At 41.4% G+C, this 20,271-nt stretch overlaps 1 protein-coding gene across 4 annotated transcripts in view; it reads left to right on the plus strand.

The window, feature by feature from the left end:
• osbpl8 (oxysterol binding protein-like 8) overlaps positions 1–14,546 on the plus strand; it is a 106,107-nt gene extending 91,561 nt beyond the window's left edge. For 2 of the 4 annotated variants that reach the window (XM_080421573.1, XM_080421575.1), the window contains 12 exons: positions 78–176; positions 502–598; positions 1,582–1,680; positions 2,462–2,559; positions 3,009–3,026; positions 5,125–5,214; positions 7,552–7,688; positions 8,489–8,674; positions 10,220–10,307; positions 11,204–11,309; positions 11,509–11,614; positions 11,815–14,546. In XM_080421573.1, the coding sequence (XP_080277699.1) occupies positions 78–176; positions 502–598; positions 1,582–1,680; positions 2,462–2,559; positions 3,009–3,026; positions 5,125–5,214; positions 7,552–7,688; positions 8,489–8,674; positions 10,220–10,307; positions 11,204–11,309; positions 11,509–11,614; positions 11,815–11,950 (1,260 nt within the window). In that variant the 3' untranslated portion in view covers positions 11,951–14,546. The remainder of the gene's footprint in view (positions 1–77; positions 177–501; positions 599–1,581; positions 1,681–2,461; positions 2,560–3,008; positions 3,027–5,124; positions 5,215–7,551; positions 7,689–8,488; positions 8,675–10,219; positions 10,308–11,203; positions 11,310–11,508; positions 11,615–11,814) is intronic. The other 2 variants (XM_080421574.1, XM_080421576.1) reach the window with 1 other exon arrangement.
• The last annotated feature ends 5,725 nt before the right edge of the window (positions 14,547–20,271 follow it).

Here is a 20,271-nt window from a genome sequence, read left to right on the forward strand (position 1 = left end):
AGTTTAGTTGATATAGAAACAAACATGGGGTATATTCAAATTTAATTAACTGCGCTGTTAATTTTTTTTTACCCCAGGGGTTGAAGAAGCCTTACAACCCCATCATCGGAGAGACGTTCCGTTGCATGTGGCTTCACCAGAAGACCAGCAGCAAGACGTTCTACATCGCGGAGCAGGTGACGGCTAACACGACAGACACAGATGGGTTGATTGCATTAAAACTGTAATGAGAGGAGCTGTTCTATTGGGAACTGGGAAGAGAGAGAGAGAGAGAGAGAGAGGAAAAAGAATGGAGCTTGATGATTGAAGAGGGAAGTATAGAGGGGTGAAATGAGGTGAAGAGAGAAAGGAAGGGAAAACTAGACGGGAGGGAGGTAGAGTACAAGCCAAACTATAAACAGAAGATATTGTTCATGAAGTGGATTTTCTGTGTGTATCGTGGATGTGTGTAATATGAGTGCTACCAGTGAACTTGGTTGGTGTGCGTTTTCTCCTCTTCAGGTTTCCCATCATCCTCCAGTGTCTGCCTTCTACGCCAGCAACAGGAAAGACGGTTTCTGTCTGAGTGGCAGCATCCTGGCCAAATCCAAGTTCTATGGTGAACGCACATTTTAAAATGTCTGATTTGAATCGCCTTTGTTATGTTTTAACCACATGAACCATAGCGTCCCTATTCTGGGCATGTCATAACAGGACGAAATAGTTGGATCTACAAGCGTTACAACGCGTTGCATTGTGATGGGTTGTGAGCTTGTAAATCGGCTATTTTTGGCAAACAGATTTGGTGTAGAGGAAAGAATTCTGTGGTACAGTATATAGGGTTTAAGTGGTGACAGAGGGAAATGTGTTGCAAGGATTTTAAAGCACACAGCCTGGTCAACCTGTTAGCGCAGACTGACCAGAATTTATACACAAAGATAAACACACACACAAGGCTAGAAAGGAAGCACTAAAACAGCAGAGATCTGCTATTTTTGGCACGCAGTATAATTTTGGCATTACGGGCTGTTGACAGTGGTGGAAAAAGTACTCAAATGTTTTATTTAAGTAAAAGTATCAATACTGCAGTTCAGAAGTACTCTGTTACAAGTAAAAGTCCGGAATTCAAAATTTACTTGAGTAAAAGTACAAAAGTATTGGTATCAAAATGTACTTAAAGTACCAAAAGTAAAAGTACTAAAATATTTGAAAATAGCAGATCTACAAGCTCACAACGCGTCGCATCGCGACGCGTTGTGAGCTTGTAGATCGGCTATTTTCAAATAGCCTAGGTATAAAATAGGGCTAAAGTGGTTAATGTATGTTTCATAATATAATAATTTATATCTGAAAAGTAACTAGTAACTAAAGTTTTCAAATAATTGTAGTGGAGTAAAAGTACAATATTTGCCTCTGAAATGTAGTGGAGTAGAAGTAAAAGTATTGGAAATTGGAAATACTCAAGTAAAGTACAAATACCTCAAAATGTTACTTAAGTACAGTACTTAAGTAAATGTACTTAGTTACTTTCCACCAGCCTGTTGATGATGGCTCATGATGATGATTGCTGCAGTGATTAACATGGCGTGTGTGTTTCATCAGGGAACTCGTTGTCAGCCATACTGGACGGAGAGGCTCGTCTCACCTTTCTCAACCGAGGAGAGGACTATGTCATGAACATGCCCTACGCCCACTGTAAAGGTCAGTGGGCGTAGGGCACTCCCTTCCCTTCATGTCAGCAAGCACTATACTCCTATGAATACGCTACAGCAGTGGTTCTCAAACTTTTTCATGTCAAGGACCCCCAAATTGACACTTATTAGCCCCTCGGACCCCCATTTGAAAAGATATGCCTCAGGGACCCCCATAAGAGAAGATTTTTATGACTCTAGCAGTGATTCTCAACCATTTTCATTTCAAGGAGCCCCCAGTTTGACATGCATTAGGCTACGGACCCCCATTTAATGGCATTTCTATCTCTGGGACCCCAATTTATATTGTAAAATCAATGTTAATTTAACTCAGAGAGTGTACAAATGGAGCCAAATGGACCCTAACGGGTCCATTTGGCTCCATTTGTACACTCTCTGAGTTACAGACCCATAAGGGTCCATTTGGTGCCTAATCTATCATTTAGCTGGGGACCCCCTGGAACTCCCTCAAGGACCCCTGGGGGTCCCCGGACCCCACTTTGAGAACCAATGCGCTACAGTACCTTGCTTGCTCACATTGTATTCAAAGTGTCTAATTGTTCACCAAGGAAATTAAACCAGTTTAATTTGTCTCTATCAGTGAAATAAATATTGTCTACTACCAATGACTTTGGTACATCCATTCGTAACTCCAAGAGGGTTTTAATTTTTACACCGTCTTGGGTTGAATCAACGCTCAGGATTTTAGAGCGCAGGCACTTGCTAAATAGTTTGACAGTTATCCATTCATACCTACATACGTCCTTGAAAATAATTGTCTCTCTGCCCAGGCATCCTCTATGGCACCATGACCCTGGAGCTGGCCGGCCAAGTCACCATCACCTGCGAGAAGACGGGCTACAGCGCTCAGCTCGAGTTCAAACTGAAAGTATGTCACTGTGTGCCCCAAATATGTTGTAAATGTCATGTCAGGCTTATATCCGCTGTTAACCTGGCGTCCCTATTTTTGGCATGTCATTATAGGTGAAAAGTTTCCATATTTTTCAAAATATGCCAACACGACAAAAAAGTAGCAGATCTACAAGCTCACAACGTGTCACGATGCATTGCGAACTTATAGATTGACTATTTTTGCCGTGCAGCAAAATGACGAAGTATAAGAATAGGGCTTATAGTGGTTATACCGTATTATTCATATGGAGGAGACATACTGTAAGGCTAGTTTATTTGTATAGCAAATAACAAGGAAATTCAAAGGGCTTTACATAAAACGTTGAGATTTTCATTTCATGTCTCTGTCACTGTCCATTACCCCATCCTCTCCATTCCTCTCCACACCCTTCCCCATGCCCACACACACCCTGTCCCATACCACAGCCTGCACTCTTGAGCCAGGTACAGTACATTAACCACGTGAACCCTAGTTGTCCCTATTCTGGGCATGCCATAATAAAGGAACATTTGTAGAAAATGGGTATACATTCGGTGAAAACAGCAGATCTACATGCTCACAACGTGATGTGTTCCGAGCTTGTAGATCAGCTGTTTTCGGCAAAGAGATTTCGGTGCAAATTTGTTGACCCCTGGGGTCAACAAAGTATATACTGTTGGGTTTGAGTGGTTAATACATTCCCATTGATATAGCCACAAATTGAGATGATCCACTCGTATATAAACCCTTTGTATCAGTACATCGAGATTCAATATCAAGATGAACTTTTTTGTCCAACAAAGTGGAAGATTTGGCTGCAGTGGTAAAAGAAAAAACATTCCGCATACAAAACAACAAAAAACTAAAAAAGATGCACCTAGAAAAACTGAAAAACAGCAGCCCTGGCAACCAACTTCCATTATTTTTCTCATCCATTTTTTTTTAAATGTTTTGTTGACACAGGGATAAATTAATATTTAAATCTGTTTAGTCTGCAACAAGGGAACCCTGAACCTCCTCCCAGAGGGCAGTAGTTGATACTCAGCGTGTAGAACATGGGATGAAATCAGAGATCAGTTGGACCAGTTTGGACTTTAGTTGCACGGAAAGGTTACCAGACCGAACCGTGATGCCGTATCTGATAAGGCCCTCTAAGACTGCATGATAAAAGACTTGACATAAATTTTTGATCAACACTGGGAACTTAAGTCGAAGCAGGAAGTGCAGTGGTTGTTGTAATCATAGATATATATAAGAAATGCTAGATGGCTCAAGGGGGCGTCGCAAGCGTAGCTCAACCGCGGCCATCTTGCGACAGTCAGCTCGCTCATTCATAACATTATGTCTATGGTGCATGTACTATTGAAATAACCATAGCGTTCTCAATTTTCAACCGATTTTCAAACGGTTTGGTTTGTTGTAAACACCAAAGATGTAGTTATGATAATGCATACTTATAATTATAATCATGGACTTTATATGAAAATAACTTTAAGTATGCAGTATCATAACTACATCTTTGGTGTTTGAAAATCGGATGAAAATTGAGCACGCTATGGTTATTTCAATAGTACATGCACCATAGACATAATGTTATGAATGAGCGAGCTGACTGTCGCAAGATGGCCGCCATGTGGCAACGTCGTACTCCATTGGCCAGGAGCGCGGGTGAGTCATCTAGTGTTTATATATATCTACGGTTGTAATCTCCTGCAGACACTGTCCACATGGGTGATCCAGGTTAATGATTTGTCAATGAAAATACCAAGGTGTTTGCATGAGGAGACTCCAGGTTTCTGAGTCAAACGGAGGAAGTTTGATATTAAGTTGCAGCAGGCCAGAAAATTATACACAATAGCTGTTTATGAGATCCTGACGGACATTTAATAGTGAATTAAGTTTTATTCCATAAACCAGTGGTTCTCAAACATTTTCATGTCAAGGACTCCCAAACTGATATGTATTTGGCCAGGGACCACCATAAGAGAATATATGTATGGTTAAAAACATTCAGAATTCTTCACAGTTTTTCTACTATTAATTTTTTTTCAATTGTGAGCTTGTAGATCGGCCAAAAAGCTGAAGTATAAAATAGTGTTAACCCATTTAGACCTGAGGCCTTCTAAATCCTGTCCCAAGTTTTCTGAAAAATTTCTGATATTTATTCAAAAATTACAAAAAAATGTATGTCGTACATAACAACAACTACCCCAAAAGGGTTCCCGGATTGAAAGGTATAGTTACGTATAGGGCTTCCCGGTGTAAATGGGTTAAATTGGTTAAACTGTTCTCGTTTTGCAGCGGACCCCCTAGAACCCCCCCCAAAGATCCCTGGGGGTCCCTGGACCCCACTTTGAGAACCACTGCCATAAGCGACTGTTTCCCAGTCAGTGATTGAATTCTATGCATATCTCTCCCTCCCTCTCAATGTCTCTCCTTCACCCTTCCTCCTTCTCTTCCTTTTTACCTCCTTTCTCCTGACATTACCTTGTTCCCTCCTTCCACCTCCTCTGTGTCCTGTGTCTGTCCTTGTCCCTTGTCCCCTTGTCTCCTGTCCTCTAGCCGTTCTTGGGCAACTATGACAGTGTAAATCAGATCGCCGGGAAGATCAAGCTGGGCAAAGAGGTGCTGGCTACGCTAGAAGGACATTGGGTAAGAACAATCTAAGGTTTGTGAAATAGAGAATGGACAGTGGTGGAAAAAGTACTCAAATTCTTTACTTAAGTAAAAGTACCAATACTGCAATATAAAAATACTCTGTTACAAGTAAAAGTCCGGAATTAAAAATGTACTTGAGTAAAAGTACAAAAGTATTGGCATCAAAATGTACTTAAAGTACCAAAAGTAGAAGTACTACATATTTGAAAATAGCAGATCTACAAGCTCACAACGCGTCGCATCGCGACGCGTTGTGAGCTTTTCAAATAGCCTAGGTATAAAATAGGGCTAAAGTGGTTAGTGTATGTTTTATAATATCATAGTTTATATCTGAAAAGTAACTAGTAACTAAAGTTTTCAAATAATTGTAGTGGAGTAAAAGTACAATATTTGCCTCTGAGATGTAGTGGAGTAGAAGTAAAAGTATTGGAAATTGGAAATACTCAAATAAAGTACAAATACCTCAAAATTGTACTTAAGTGCAGTACTTAAGTAAATGTACTTAGTTACTTTCCACTACTGAGAATGGACGATAGTCATATCTGTTGTAGCGTTGAAGTGATCCATTGAATAATCAATCCATCAACAAAAGAAATGTATAAAATTACATTTTAGCAATTAAATCATTTGTTTAGTGATGTATCATGAAGACATTTCTAATATGGGATATAACTTAACAAAAAAGGTGAACGCTTGTCTTTGTTCCTTATTATAAAATTGCCTTTTACTGTTCGGTAAACGTGTCAAGCTATTTCAGGATGTCTATTTGGGTTCAGATAAATGAAAATGTACCTTGATTTTGTACTTTATTATCTTATTTTCCCCTAATTGTATGGTCAAACTTAATTGCATAGATTATATTAGAGATTCAATGAAAAACTAATCAACAGATTGATAATCATTAATTGCAGTCCTAATCTGTTGCTTTTCACTGGTTGTGTGTTGTAAAGACTTGAATTAAACAGAATGAATGAAATGGCTCTCAATTCTCCCCAAAGAGACTTTCATACTACAGCATTTTACAAAGTTATGAAGATGATCAAACTAGGATGTAACATTTAAAAGCGATAGGACACATTGGTAGAGGTTTGGGTTGTGCAGTTACCTTCGATCTGCAATTTTTTTCTACTTAGAAAAACTACAGAAAAAGCTACATTTCAGAATTTCCCTCCAAATAATATGTAATCAATTAGTTTGATTAACTGTTGCACCCCTGATTAATACTGTGACAAGGACAGTGGGGACACAGGCTGTTGTCACACAGGCCTAGACGTCTCTGCATCGTGTATCCTTCATGCTGTGTTTGATTTGTTTTCACGGCAGCATCCAGCTGTGTCTTTGGCTCTTTGATGTCCTCTCCGTTATTCAAAGACACCCAGGCATGATATACTGCGGGTGTACTGCAAACAGAGGAGATTGAAGCATTATTAGACATGGAGACAGAGCAGAAGAAAGGATGACACCGAGAGAGATGGGGATGGAAGAATGAAGTGTAGAATAAATAGGCTGGGGTTTGAAGTGGAAAAGGAAAATAATAGCCATATTAACCTGAGCCTGCCCCATCCATAACAAACGGCTGAATCATTATTCTCCCTCATGCCTGCCACAAGGCATTCTGTTATTATTATTTTTGTGGGGAACCAGTATGGTTACTGCTTCTTAAAGTGAGAAGAACTGGATGTTTGTGCATGCTTGCAGGCCAGGCCCATAGAAATGAGTCAATACTGTTTCGGTGCTCTCAGCCTGTTCTTTTTTTCCCCAGTTAGTCTTTACTTTTATAAGGTTTTGAATTATGAGCATGTAGCAAAGTGTCTCTTCTCTGTCTGTCTTTCTTTGTTTGTCTCTCTCTGTCTGTCTAGCTCAACATCTAGCCTGTTCTTAATTGGCCATTAATTTAACTTGCCTGAGGCTTCCTTCCTGCTAATAGTGATTCAGCACTTTGCCATTTCAGTTGATTGCAATTTAGTTGTTTTGACATTTTGATGATAGAACATGTTGTCTCTTTGTGTGTGTGCGCGAGTGAGCACGCAAGTGAGTGTATGTCTTGTCTGTCTGTCTGTCTGTCTGTCTGTCTGTCTGTCTGTCTGTCTGTCTGTCTGTCTGTCTGTCTGTCTGTGGTATGTGTGGGGGGCAAATCTGCTCCTGGTTTAATCCCTAATATGTACTTTGTTGCGTATCGTGTCACACAACATGTTGTGAACTATTTCACGGACACACAACCAAGTATAAATCAGGCTTAAGTGCGTGTCTATCGTGTGCTTCAGCAGTGAGAGTGAAGCTATTCTGGAGTGTGCACGACATGACATTTCCGCATCCCCTCCTCCCTTCCAGGACAGCGAGATCTTCATCAATGACAAGAAGACAGGCATGAGGGACGTGTTCTTCAACCCCACCCCAGAGCTGAGGCAGAGCAGACTGACCCGTTGCACCGTCCCCCCTGAGGAGCAGAACGAATTTGAATCTGAAAGGTCTTTCTTTTACCATCTCTCTGTCATCTCTCTGTACCGTCCTTCCCACAATAATGTTCTTTGTCTATGTACAGTATGAGGCTCCTAGGAGTTCCTCTGTATGTATTCTGTTCTGTTTATGAAACCCTCAAAAAAAAGTTTGGAAACTTAACTAATACTTTATCAATAGCACTATATATTTTATCATTGGAAAGCAAGTCCATTTCCCTTTAAAATATGTCATCGTCATTTATTTAACTCAAGACTATGTTCACATGGTATGGAGCACAGATTCATAAAGTATCCAATACATAACAATATTCATACAGATATAGCAAAAGACAGGGCATGCGTTATTTTCGTTTTCAGAAAAGCACCCAATTTACAGATACATTTTGGCTTATGTAGCGTAACTAATACATTTTTAATGGCAGTAATCTTGTAATCTGACAAGTTAATTCTAAAAGTAACATTACCCAACACTGCCCATTTGTAATGAACATGCATTTGTGGTTGAGTCCCAAACAAACGCAGTTCAATGTAGTTTCAATGTAGGCAGTGATGTTGGGCTTGAGGCATGTTTTACACAAGACCCTTCCGCTCAACAAGTGGCATATTTTCAACCAAAAACACTGGGGAGTTAAGTAGATTAGTAAAGTTTTGCTCTGTAAAAGAATGAAGAGAGAGAGAGCAAAAAATGTGTTAGTACTATCAATATGACATCATCTACATGATATCCAAGATCCACATGGATCTTTCTTCCTTGTCATTCACTGTTTCTCTCATGAACTTATTTAGTTTCGTGTTGCTTCTCTCACCAGGTTGTGGCAGCACGTGACGCGGGCCATCAACAACAAGGACCAGACCGAGGCCACCAATGAGAAATTCATCCTGGAGGAGGCTCAGAGGAAGTTGGCCCGCGAGCGCAAGGTCAAGTGCGAGGACTGGATCCCTGCATTGTTCGAACAGGACCCCATTACTGGAGAGTGGCATTACAGATATGCTGAGTGAGTGGTTAACAACACAATGGTCATGAGCTGTGAAATCCTCGGTGTTAATTTAACCCCTTAAGCTCTGTAATTTGTTGACCGGGGTCCCCAAGCGCTCTCTACCTGACCCCCTCCTTTTTCCCCTCTACACTAAATCCCTTTGCCGAAAATATCCAGTCTGCTCACAAGCTCACAACGCGTCGCATCTCTACACATTGTGGGGGTCCTTGACATGAAAAAGTTTTGAGCACCACTGATATAGCAACGTATGTTTTTCAGAACACTTTTAGAATCGGCCTCAGGTCTAATGGATTAAAAGTCTCAGTGTCCTGTTTGTTTGTAAAGGACGAGGAGTTTTTTTTTTACATGGGTTTGATGGATGATAGTTCAAGAATACATTATGTTATAAAATATGAACATCAGCCCCATGTTGTGCAGAGGTCAAGGTTAAAGACAGGAAGAGGGAGCCATCTACTGGTCATTTTCTGTAAATACAGGGAATATTTTCTTGCCTCCCCACTATGTTCACTGTAACTTTGTGAATAATTATGTTGAATATTAACCTTTTATAAGAGGGCCTGTTCATTAACTTGCAAGAGTAAAAATTATACAGCATGTGAATATAAAGCTAAACCACTTTGGTTGAAACATCAAGACAGCATTTTGCAAGTGTAGCTAACACAGTTTATTTATAGTACAGTGACTAAATAATACAATTCTGACCCCTAGTGGCTGTTTGGTCTTGTACAATACCAATACCTGACAACATTAGCCTGTGAAAAAGAGGTAGATTTCCTGGGGTATATCGGCAAATGGCAGCTTCATATAACCCTATACTACATATTAATAGAATAAACACAAGAATGTGAAAGTAAAATTACTTTAACTCATTAAGACCTGTGGCCGATTCTACAAATGCCTTCTAAATCGTTAGTTCTAAACTATTCAACACTTTCACGACTTTTTTGTGCTATCCTTTTAGCCTAAACGTCTGACTGTACCTTGTGCTGTTTACATTTCTGTCTATTAAAGTATTAAATCAACAGGCATTGCACAAGGCAAATTTCCATTCGGGAGCACAGCGGGAGAAAGGGTTAAAAAAGAGGGAGACTCTTGATAATCGGTAGTGTTGGCAGGTATGACAATGCTAACTCTAGACAGTAAGAATGTAATACTTTGCTTCCGTGTCTCACAAACAAGTATAAGGTGAATAGTTTAGTCATTCAGATTCAGATCTCACGTATATAGCCTTACACTGGAAGTTGTCTGCATTGAATCATACATTTACAGATGTTAACAGATTTTCCTCTACATTTTCTCCCTATATTTTCCTGCCATTGGGTGGGTGTGTTTATGTTGCTCATATTTCCCAATTCTGTAAGTGTAATCTGTCTCTCTCATTTCTCTCTTTCTCTCTCTCCGTCCTTCTCTGTCTCTCTCTCACGTTAATGTGTGTGTCTGTGTGTGTGTGTGTGTGTGTGTGTGTGTGTGTGTGTGTTTGTGTGTTTGTGTGTGGTGCGTGTGTACGGTTGTGTGACTCTCTCCCCCTCCTCCTGACCTCAGCACGCGGCCGTGGGACCCCCTCAATGATCTGATTCAGTTTGAGAAAGATGGCTGGATTCAGACTCAGGTCCGACACCGCACGCCTATGGTACGTTCTGGCAGTGTTATTAGTCTCAGTAACCAGGGGCCGCGGAGGGACAAATGCAAGTGTCAGGTAGGTCGGCCCGATCAAATAAACCGCCGCCCACTCCCTTCCAAATTGTATTTACAATTTTCTTTTTTTTACCTCGCTCATCTCACCTGCCCTCCGCACAGCGCTCGTTGCATTCATTTGACCACCTAAGTGTCTCGTTTGGCCTCTCCCACCGCCTGCCTGCGCTGTCTGTGTCCTCTCTGATCCAACCACCGATATCAACCGACACACGCGTGCCTCCACCATCGCTGATTGGCGGCCATTTTCCCACCCTTCCACCTCTTCATCCATTTCCCAGCTATGTTTTGTTTTTCCGTTTTCCCCGCGCTGTGACTCAGTGTGGTCACGTAGGTTTTTGTCGTTTCCGTCTTTCGTTGTTAATAATAAAGAACTACTTTGGTTGCGTGCATGCTGTGTTCCATGTGCACTCGCTGCAAGCTGCGCTAGTCCACTGTCTACGCCTGGCCGTGCTTGTTTTGAGAGACATTAGATAGTTTTACTTACTTAGTTACTTTATCTGGACGTGGCTGAGCAGCTGACAAGCATGCCTCCTATGGCTGACAATGCACTGCACGGCACTGATGAGCACACTGTGCTGTAGGTGTGTGTGTGTGTGTGTGTGTCAAATGATTTGTGATAATACTAGCAGTTGTGTGGTAGTAGTGTACTATTTCTTATACATTATATCGTTTTGATAACATAGTTATTGAAAATAGACTGCATAGTGTTTGTGTGGCATGGGTGTGTTTGCTGGTGTTTCGTCTCCTCGTTTGTTTGACTCGGGTGTTAACCTGTATCGTGTGTGTGTGTGTGTGTGTGTGTGTGTGTGTGTGGTGTACTATTTACTCCAGGTGACGGCACCAAAGAGAAAACACAAGCATAGCGACAAACCTAAGAGTACAGAGAGTGGCTGTTCCTCACCTGAGCTCGACCGCCAAGACTCCTCTGGCAGCGAACGTGAGTCTCACACACACACACACACACACACACACACACACACACACACACACACACACACACACACACACACACACACAAAATACAACTTTTTTTCTCATCTCACTATGTGCTACCTTTAAATGTGCAATAGTGAACCACTTAAAAACAAAAAAAAAAGTAGAAACACACTCAATAATGGTGCACCACTGTTTTGCAGGACACAAAAGCAAACACGACCGCCGGTTGAGGAAAAAGGGAACCGACCTCAGTGAACTTCAAAGTGCCATTGAATCTATAAAACAAACGCAGGAGGACATCAACAGGTGACACACCCGACTGTCTCTCGCACTCTTTTCATGCCTTGTTTTTGTAAGAGAGAGCATCAAATGACTGTGTGTGTGTGTGTGTGTGTGTGTGTGTGTGTGTGTGTGTGTGTGTGTGTGTGTGTGTGTGTGTGTGTGTGTGTGTGTGTGTGTGTGTGTGTGTGTGTGTGTGTGTGTGTGTGTGTGTGTCCGTCCTCCAGGAGCATCGGTGTGCTGAGGAGCCGTACGGCAAGCCAGGTTTCGTCGGCGGGAGGCTCCTTCCTCCGTCAGCGTGACTATGTCATCATCATCTTCCTTGTCCTGCTTCAGGTCGTCATCAATTACATCTTCAAGTAGCAGTCATAGCCCTCACACACACACACACACACCCACCCACACATATACTCACACACACAACCGCACTCTTGAACTATGAACTCAAGCCATTATGGTGACGGATCACAGCCGTGAACTTTGAGCTGGCCGTCACTGGACCATAAGATTCCCCTCCATCTTGAACCAACACTGCCCCCCCCCCCCTGCAGATAAACGCCCACTTACGGTAAAGAAAACAACAAACAACAAAGAGACGTTTTTAAAAACTTGTTATTTATTTTTTACCTGTTCTTAACTGCTCTAAATCCACAAACTGTGGAAGTGATCCTTGAATTTCAAAACGGAGAGGAGGAGGTCTTGATGAGACTGCAGCACGGCCCCGAGTAGAAGGGGATGAGGGTTTTGAACTAACACTGATAGTTGGCAGATTCCCCCCCCCCCCCCACCACTCTCAATGGACTGAAGGTTCACATTTCACTTCGCTCCCAGACTACAGGGACCATTTGACAATGAAGAGACTAATACGTGAAAACACTTTTTTAATTTGACTCTCCTTTTTTTTCTTTTAAACAAAAGGATTGTGCTGTTTTTATGTTTTGGGTGTGTGAGTAGACCTCTACTTGGAAAAGACAAACAAAACAAAGGAAGGAAACGAGTGAGAGTAAAGGAATAACAAAATGAAATGAAGTGGTCCAATATATGTGATTTTTATTTTTTATTACTAGTGTCATTATCAAACGCTTTATCTGGCTTGAAGTTCCAAACTTGAAGGGGAAAATGGTTAATGGAACGGTAATAAAGCAAAGTGACATTGTAAACCAAAATGAAAGCTACGATTGCTGAAGTTTGCTTGTCCAACGCGATTCTTTTCACCTTTTGCATACGAGGTCGATGTAAAATAAAACAAAACAAGAGAACCAGATGTTCTTACTGTACAGGTAGCATGTGCAGTATAAGGAATGGTCATCTGAACATTAACCCTACGTATGTTGTCTTAATGTTACTACAGTACGAGACATATGGTAGACACTTTACTGTTAGGAGGCGATAGATTTTTTCTAATTATAACTGTCACTGTTGTCAATCGTCCATAATGACATAAGTACGTAACAGCCAAACACAGTGTGTAGAATAGAAGTTGGTCCCACCCACTGTGTAAATAACCAATGGGATCGGCTAACTCAAATAGCGCGTGTGTCGTTTCTGTGAGATGCCACACGCAGGCACTCACTCACATTCTGTGCACAAGTCACTCTCTTGTATCTTGTGTTTTTTGTTTTGTTTGGTTTTTTTTGCCGGTGATTGTATTGATAAACACGTAGAGTTGAGGCAAAAATCACACACGTAAACCCACTCTAGTGAGGCATGAACTCACACATTCACACACACACACACACACACACACACACACACACACACACACACACACACACACACACACACACACACACACACACACACACACACACACACATATCTTGGTGTTCACCATATCACCGGTTAACCAAAACATAACCTGTTGCTTTTGTTTTTTATTGTGTGTTGTTGTTGTTTTTTATTCTTAGCCATGTAAATGTTTACAGATTTGGCTTTCTCCACTGTAGGAGGACTATAAAGAGGTCATGCTAGTTTGATAGCCATGCTAGAGAGTTAGCTGTGCTGTGCATTGAAGGCACCCGGATGGACGTGTGTAACTATGTGTTGTAATTTTTTTATTATTATTTTTTTATGTGCGTCTTCATTGCCTCAATTGCTCATCTTAATAGAGAAGCCAGACATGAGAATGTGGAGAAAACAAAACTTTAACACCAGTGCCTTCTAGAGTTGGGCTGGGAGGCGTAAGGTAAGGGGTTTGACTGCTGGGGCGGGGCAGAGCATCACATAAGTCACATTTATAGAGAGGATGTGCCATATGAAGCCTTAGCGAAGAGTCCCGATTGGCTCCCCACCTCTTAGCCCCACCCCTCTCCTGGAGTCACGGTAGCGACACAGCAGTGCGTCTCTGGATGCCGATTCCTGCCACTGGAGAGAGAAGGTCTCTTTCTCTCTCCACCTCATCCCTCCATCCTGGTCTGTCTGTCTCTCTTGCCACGCTGCTATCAGTCCTTGTTGCTGCGTTGCTATCTCTCTCTCTCTCTCTCTCTCTCTCTCTCTCTCTCTCTCTCTCTCTCTCTCTCTCTTTCTCTCTCTCGCTGCATTGCTATCTCTCTCTCTCAGGCACCAAATCCAGGGGAACAAACCATGTCTATGCTCGTCACTGTCACTGTTTATGTAAAAAAAATAACTAAAGATGTTATTTTTCTTTTCTATGTGGGTATGTTTTTGCACGTAGTTGTAGATCGTTTTCCTTGTTTGTTTATTTTTGTTTTGTTATCGTTTGTTTTTATTCAGTGCAGGTTTTTAAAAGTTCCATGACTCACTGATGCCGTTTTCATTCTTCGTCATTTTGCAGCGTCGCTACGCTTGACGTGCGCACACTGTCAATGACATCAACCCGACCCCTTCTCACACAGCCCTCCCTTTCCCCACCATATTTATTTCTATGGCAACTGTAACTTCCTGGAAGTTGATGGTCACTTGTAACATATCACCAAATAAAAACAAATGACATCCTTGACTGGTTTGTCTGGAGGTGTTTGTCATGGAGGGGTGGTGGTAATGATGTGTCATGAAGGGGTGGTGGTGGTAATGATGTGTCATGAAGGGGTGGTGGTGGTGGTGGTAATTATGTGTTCAACCGTCTTGATAACATCTCTACTTCAGCCATTCTCACCCTGTGGGCTGTGAGGATATTGCAAGTGGGGCCCCCAAATAATTCGCAAAACACTTTTTTTCATAATATAACTATTATTAATATAATACGAAATATATAGGCCTACAGTATGTAAACTAAGAAATCTGTAAAAGGAAAAATCTGTTTAATTGTGATACCGATGCACAGGAACTTAATTGGAAGTACATGTACATAGATATATTAACATTTTATTGTGACTTTTCTCCATTTCACCTACTTTTTAAATTACTATTTTATTTTCATTCATTCATTAGTTTTTTGTTGCGGTTAGTCGCTTTTATGCAAATGTTTATTCATCCTCTCATTCCACTTAATAATTTGCATTTATTTACTGTTTCTTGTGACCATGGCCAACATGGGTGGTTTGTGGACACCTTGCCATTCTATACAGTACATGCTTTGTCATGTTTGCTGAAATATGAATATTCTAAAGGCCCTGCTGGCAGCTCCTAAAAGTCGTGCTGTGCTGCTCCTTGACCAAGGTGTTTTGAACTGACCGACCCACTCTCTACATAATTCGTAGGGGCCCGGATCGCTGGTGTAGAGGTCCGGGCACCTAGGCTCTAAAGTAGCGTGACAGCGCATTGTGGGTTCGAGTCCTGATCCCGACGGCCTTTGCTGCATGTCACTCCCCATTTCATGTCAACCTACTATCCTATCAATAAAGGCATAAAAAAGCCCCCCCAAAAAAAGAAAAAAACATTATTCTTACTATTAGTAATACTGGCTCTAATAATTATAATAAGCCTGCACGTTTCAATATGTTTGATAATGTGAGTGATACAGTAAAGCTGTAAAAAAAAATATATATATATATATATAGTTGGCCCTATTGTAAAGTAGTCTGTCGTGTATACCAAATGCATGCAGTTTTAACAGAATTCAACACTTGTGTTTCAAGTTTCAATCCAACAGTAGTCCAATTTGATTGATTGAATACTTTATTAGGCAGAAATGCAATCAGCACGAGTACAGTCATACTCTTGGCCTAAAAGGATAACCCAAAGAAAGTCCTGAGGACTTGTTTCCATTGAGGTCCTATGTGTGGCCCTTCACTCACTTTATAGAAGTCAGTATGGTCCCTTGGACAAAAATGCTGCCCACCCCTGTGCTAGAGGAAAGGACTCAGGGTCACCAAAATGAGCAAGGATCCAACTCTGGTGCAACGAGCCGAGATATCACGTGGGATTTGGGAGATATCATTGGAGGATGGACAAACCAAACGACTGGCATTGCCATGTAAGTGTACTCTGTGTACTGTGTGTGTGTGTGTGTGTCACTTGCACATTTAATTTCATGTCCAATGTTATACCTTGTTATTATTTCTGAGTGACTCAGTGGAAAAGTCTCAAAAGCGTTTAAATGGTATGCTCATGGAGGAAATGGTGAGACACTGGTGGCATGGAACCATACTGTCACTAGAGGGCATTGTAGAACCTTCATGTCTTTTTCCCCTCCCTGTAAATTCATCATCACAAACCCATACTATGTCAGTACAGGTTCAACTTTGTGGGGGGATTTCTTTAAGACGTGATCCACACATTTTTGTGCATGCATGCCCACAGCAAAATTATTGAGCAGTGGGGCAATGTAACTTGATACATTTACTCAATACTGTACTTAAGTGCACTTTTAGGTACTTCTACTTTACTTGAGTAGTTCCCTTTTACAATACGTAATACTTATACTCCACTCCATCTCAGGGGCAATAGGCTCTGTCACCTCTGTGCATAACTGTAGTTCCCTTTTCCAGAAGGTGTCATAAGGGGGGGGGGGGGGGGGTTGTCATAGCTTCATTTGATTGGCTCAGCAGCAGATTTGAACCGGAAACACAGAGGAAGGTGTTGAGTTTCTATTACTGTACGCTTTACTCCATTATTTGACAACTATAGTTGTTACTCTGCAAATTTTGATTGTTATTACAAAACATACATTAACTCATACATTAATGTATTTATGTATAGGTTAAGTTACCCAGCAACCACATTTACCCAGCTGCAACATAAGCTATAAAGCAATAATATTATTGTGATATGGGCCATTCTGCATCATGAGTACCTTTTTATGTGTCGTTGTGGAAACTATATTTTGATACCCATACTTTTGTACTTTTACTCAAGTGAATCGTGAATGCAGGAGTTTGACTTGTAACGGAATATACCTACATTGTGGTGTTGCAGCATTTACTTAAGTAATAATAATCTGAGTACAGTACTTTGTCCACCACTGTCCTTGTGTCACCTGTAGCCCAATATGTATCCTGAGCTTGTGTTTATTCATTACTATTTAAATGGCACATGAAGAAAACACTCTGAACTTGTCTCCCTTGTGGCTGAAGCATGTCTGTGAGTGACGAGGCACTTCACCAGAGGTGTCAAGGTCGAGGAAGGCCAGTCACTGAATCATACCGTCGCTGTCGGGGCCAAAACCTCACATGTCCAAAAAACATACCTTGTTTTATTACTATTTAAATGATAAAATAAAATGGTGAAAATAGCCTATCCACAAGCTCTCAACGCATAGATAGCATCGCGCCACGTTGTGAGCTGGCAGATGTGCTATTTTCACTACTTTAGTGCGACACTCTTGTATGATTAAATTACGAAACAAAACCTAAAAAGTTGAAATACGGAGAGATTACAAGGTTTCTGCCCGATAGCAACGAAATTGGCAGACTTCGTATCCCTGGTGCTCTCGTTTACACCTGCAAGGGCGCAGAGGAAGGAGGCGGGGGGGGGGGCAAGGACGTGAACAGAGCAATTCTTCCTGTCCCTCTCATATAACATGAGGGCATCTGATATCAAGCCCTGCTCTGGCCCTTATCTGTTTCCCTGTGCCACTTTGCACTGACACTGGGCACTGGTGGAAAGTAACTAAGTACATTTACTCAAGTTCTGTACTTCAGTGCAATCTTGAGGTACATTTACTTAACTTAAGTATAACATCTACTCCACTAAATCACAGCTGAGATGTTGTGGAGTAGAAGTATAAAGTATTGAAACATGGAAGTACTCAAGAAAAAGTACATCAAAATTGTACTTAAGTACAGTGCTACTTAAGTACAGTTACTTTCCACCGCTGTTTAGCAGGGAGCCATGTGTTCGAAAGCAAGCAAACTACTGTCACAGCCAAAGTAACCCGCTGTAGATATGATTAATTATCGGAATAATTGGAACTCTTCCCTAGGATTTGACTATCACAACTCAGTGGTGAGCATAGTCGGAGCTCAGTTACGTAGCTCAGATACAGGCATAGATGTCATTATGTGTATTGCCTATTTCCCGTAGTGTAGCTATAGTGTACAAGCCTTGGCATTCGCGACTGTGTTTACTGGTCAGCGCTGGTCTTCTGCTCCAATCTAGCAATGTCCTAGATCCTTGGTTCTCAAAGTGGGGTCCGGGACCCCCAGGGGTCCTTGAGGGAGTTCCAGGGGGTCCCCAGCTAAATGATGGATAGTTAGGAACTATATGGACCATCATGGGTCTGTAACTCTTGAGAGTGTACAAATGGAACCAAATGGACCCTGACGGGTCCATTTGGTTCCATTTCTACACTCTCAGAGTTAAATTAACATTGATTTTACAATATAAATTGGGGTCCCAGAGATAGAAATGCCGTTAAATGGGGGTCCGTAGCCTTATGCATGTCAAACTGGGGGTCCTTGAAATTAAAATGGTTGAGAATCACTGCTAGAGCCGTAAAAATCTTCTCTTATGGGGGTCCCTGGCATATCTTTTCAAATGGGGGTCCGCAGGCTAATAAGTGTCAATTTGGGGGTCCTTGACATGAAAAAGTTTGAGAACCGCTGTCCTAGATCCTTGGAAATGTTAAACCACTTGAGCCCTAGCATCCCTATTCTGTGGGGAACATTAGCCAAAAACAGCTGATCTACAAGCTGTTGGTGAAAGATGTTGTGTCTGTACAGTACCTTGTGTGTTGGTGACAGATGTCTATAGGCCTAGCCTGTGTTGAAGACAGATGTACCGTATCCTATAGAGTGTTGGTGACAGATGTTACCTACCAAGCAGATCTGATTGCCTCCGTGTTTCATTACATATTTCTATTAAATGTAGGTTCTATTTTAATTCCAGGGCTTTTCCATGCCTAGTTTAGGTTTTAACTAACTATATTAACTTTGGCACTGAATAACGCATGTTAGGAAATTAGGAAATGGGCCTACAGTAAGTGGGTAGTGTCATCTATTCAGCATATTTGGCTGCTGGGTCATTAGATCCAGGGAGAAATGAAATAGTGATGGAGAAAAAAAGAAAACTCGGCTTGAATCCTTTACTGGCACTTTTAAGGAGATATCTTTTTAATCGACAGGTCATAGCTTCAGCCAACAGCTGATGTGGCCTTTTTAGTTCAGATGACTTTGTACAACAGATAGAATGTGGCAGTGCAATCAAGCACAGTGCTTTATCAATGATTATTTTTATTAGGTTTTTCTACTATATTAGTCCATAGGTTGGGGGCGGATGTATGGTAAGTTTGCTTTCTGTTCATCTGAGATCTGGTCTGGAGTGTATGTCCTATACCTATGGCATAATAAGGCCTACGCTAGAGTAAGAATACCAAATTTGGTGGTTACATCTAGAGAAGGCAATGCATCAGTAAAACTCGTCAAATCCCATCATTGATCATCTTTGTGGTGTAATCCGTAGGTTCTCAAAGTGGGGTCCGGGGACCCCCAAGGGGTCCATGGGGGTGTACCTTAATTAGTTAAGGTAACGTCACAGTCATTTAAACCACTTTAACCATGTGTTATACTTATACTATATTCAAAAATAGCCAAAGTATAACATTTTTTAAACATTTTTTTTGTAAATCTTTGAATATATATATATAATTTAAAGCAAACATCTTCAACTCAAATCTTTGCTTCAGGAGGTTCCTGGCACAAACTCTTTTCAGATGGGGGCCCGCTGCCAAATACACATCAATGTGGGGGTCCTTGGCATGAAAAGGTTTGAGGATCACTGGTGTAATCAACTTTGATTCTCTCTGCATGTCTTTCTCATTTAGTTTACGAGCTTTACGGGTCATCAAACTCAATGTAACCGTCACTCGAGATGTGTGCTTTCTGGGAAACTGAACAATGTCGCTGTGGGTTTTAACCAATGAACCCTAAATAGGAAGGATCACCAGATTGGTCATGATGGGGCCTAATTGTACAGTTTTGTTCTTCTAATCCTAAATGAATGTCTTGTAGGCTGAGGCCAACTGTCGAATTTACTCAAACTTGCACAGATATGTGCGCACACACTCACTCACTCACTTTGCTGAGAGCATGACAGAACAGCTGGAGTAAGGCAAGTTTATTTGTAGAGCACATTTCAACAACAAGTGCTTTACACAAAACGTTGAGTATGTTTGGCAGTTTATTATGTTGTAATCCTCATATCTACTGAGGCATTCTGGGAGCTTGGAGGCAAGAACCCCATCACTGCATCTCGCTCACACACACACACACACACACACACACACACACACACACACACACACACACACACACACACACACACACACACACACACACACACACACA

This window comes from Gymnoscopelus braueri, assembly GCF_963280865.1.
Source record: "Gymnoscopelus braueri genome assembly, chromosome: 23".
Lineage (NCBI taxonomy): Eukaryota > Metazoa > Chordata > Actinopteri > Myctophiformes > Myctophidae > Gymnoscopelus > Gymnoscopelus braueri.